This window comes from Trichinella spiralis (genome assembly GCF_000181795.1).
Source record: "Trichinella spiralis strain ISS 195 chromosome Unknown Scfld5885, whole genome shotgun sequence".
Taxonomy (NCBI): Eukaryota; Metazoa; Nematoda; class Enoplea; order Trichinellida; family Trichinellidae; genus Trichinella; species Trichinella spiralis.
This window is the reverse complement of record NW_003532824.1, coordinates 1-635: the sequence shown is the minus strand read 5'-3', so window position 1 is coordinate 635 and position 635 is coordinate 1. Positions and strand designations below refer to the sequence as shown.

General features: G+C 46.9%; 1 protein-coding gene across 1 annotated transcript; it reads right to left on the bottom strand.

Moving 5' to 3' along the window:
* Nucleotides 1–6: 6 nt before the first annotated feature.
* Tsp_13075 (conserved hypothetical protein) lies at nucleotides 7–127 on the bottom strand. The gene has a single exon (XM_003366503.1). It carries the CDS (start codon nucleotides 104–106, stop codon nucleotides 11–13), a length of 96 nt encoding a protein of 31 aa, XP_003366551.1. The 5' UTR covers nucleotides 107–127; the 3' UTR covers nucleotides 7–10.
* Nucleotides 128–635: the final 508 nt, after the last annotated feature.

Here is a 635-nt window from a genome sequence, read left to right as displayed (position 1 = left end):
TGTGGTGGATTCAGCCAGAGGAAACTCTGGTGGAAGTTCGTAGCGGTGTTGACGTGCAAATCACTCGTCTGACTTGAGTGTAGGGGCGAAAGACTAATCGAACCATCTAGTTGCTGGTTCCTTCCGAAGTTTCCCTCAGGATAGCTGGCATTTGTTTGTAACAATTTTATCCGGTAGAGCGAATGATTAGAGGTGTTGGGAACGCAATGTTCTCAGCCTATTCTCAAACTTCGAATGGGTAAGCAAGGCGTTTTGCTTTGATTTTACGATGAAATCGCCCAATTAGAATGTATAAATGCCTAGTGGGCCAATTTTGGTAAGCAGAACTGGCGATGTGGAATGAACCAAAAGTCAGGTTAAGGTGCCAGACATTGGCGCTCATGAAATACCAGAAAAGGTGTTGGTCGATATAGACAGCAGGACGGTGGCCATGGAAGTTGGAATCCGCCAAGGAGTGTGTAACAACTCACCTGCCGAATCGACTAGCCCTGAAAATGGATAGCGTTTGAGCTCCAGGCCCATACCTGACCGTCTCAATTACGCACTTTTTTTTCGGAAAAGGTGTAATGAACGTTGAGACGGGTAGGAAGGTCGCGACAGTGTTGCTTTGAAGAGTTTTGAGCGTGAGCTCGCTC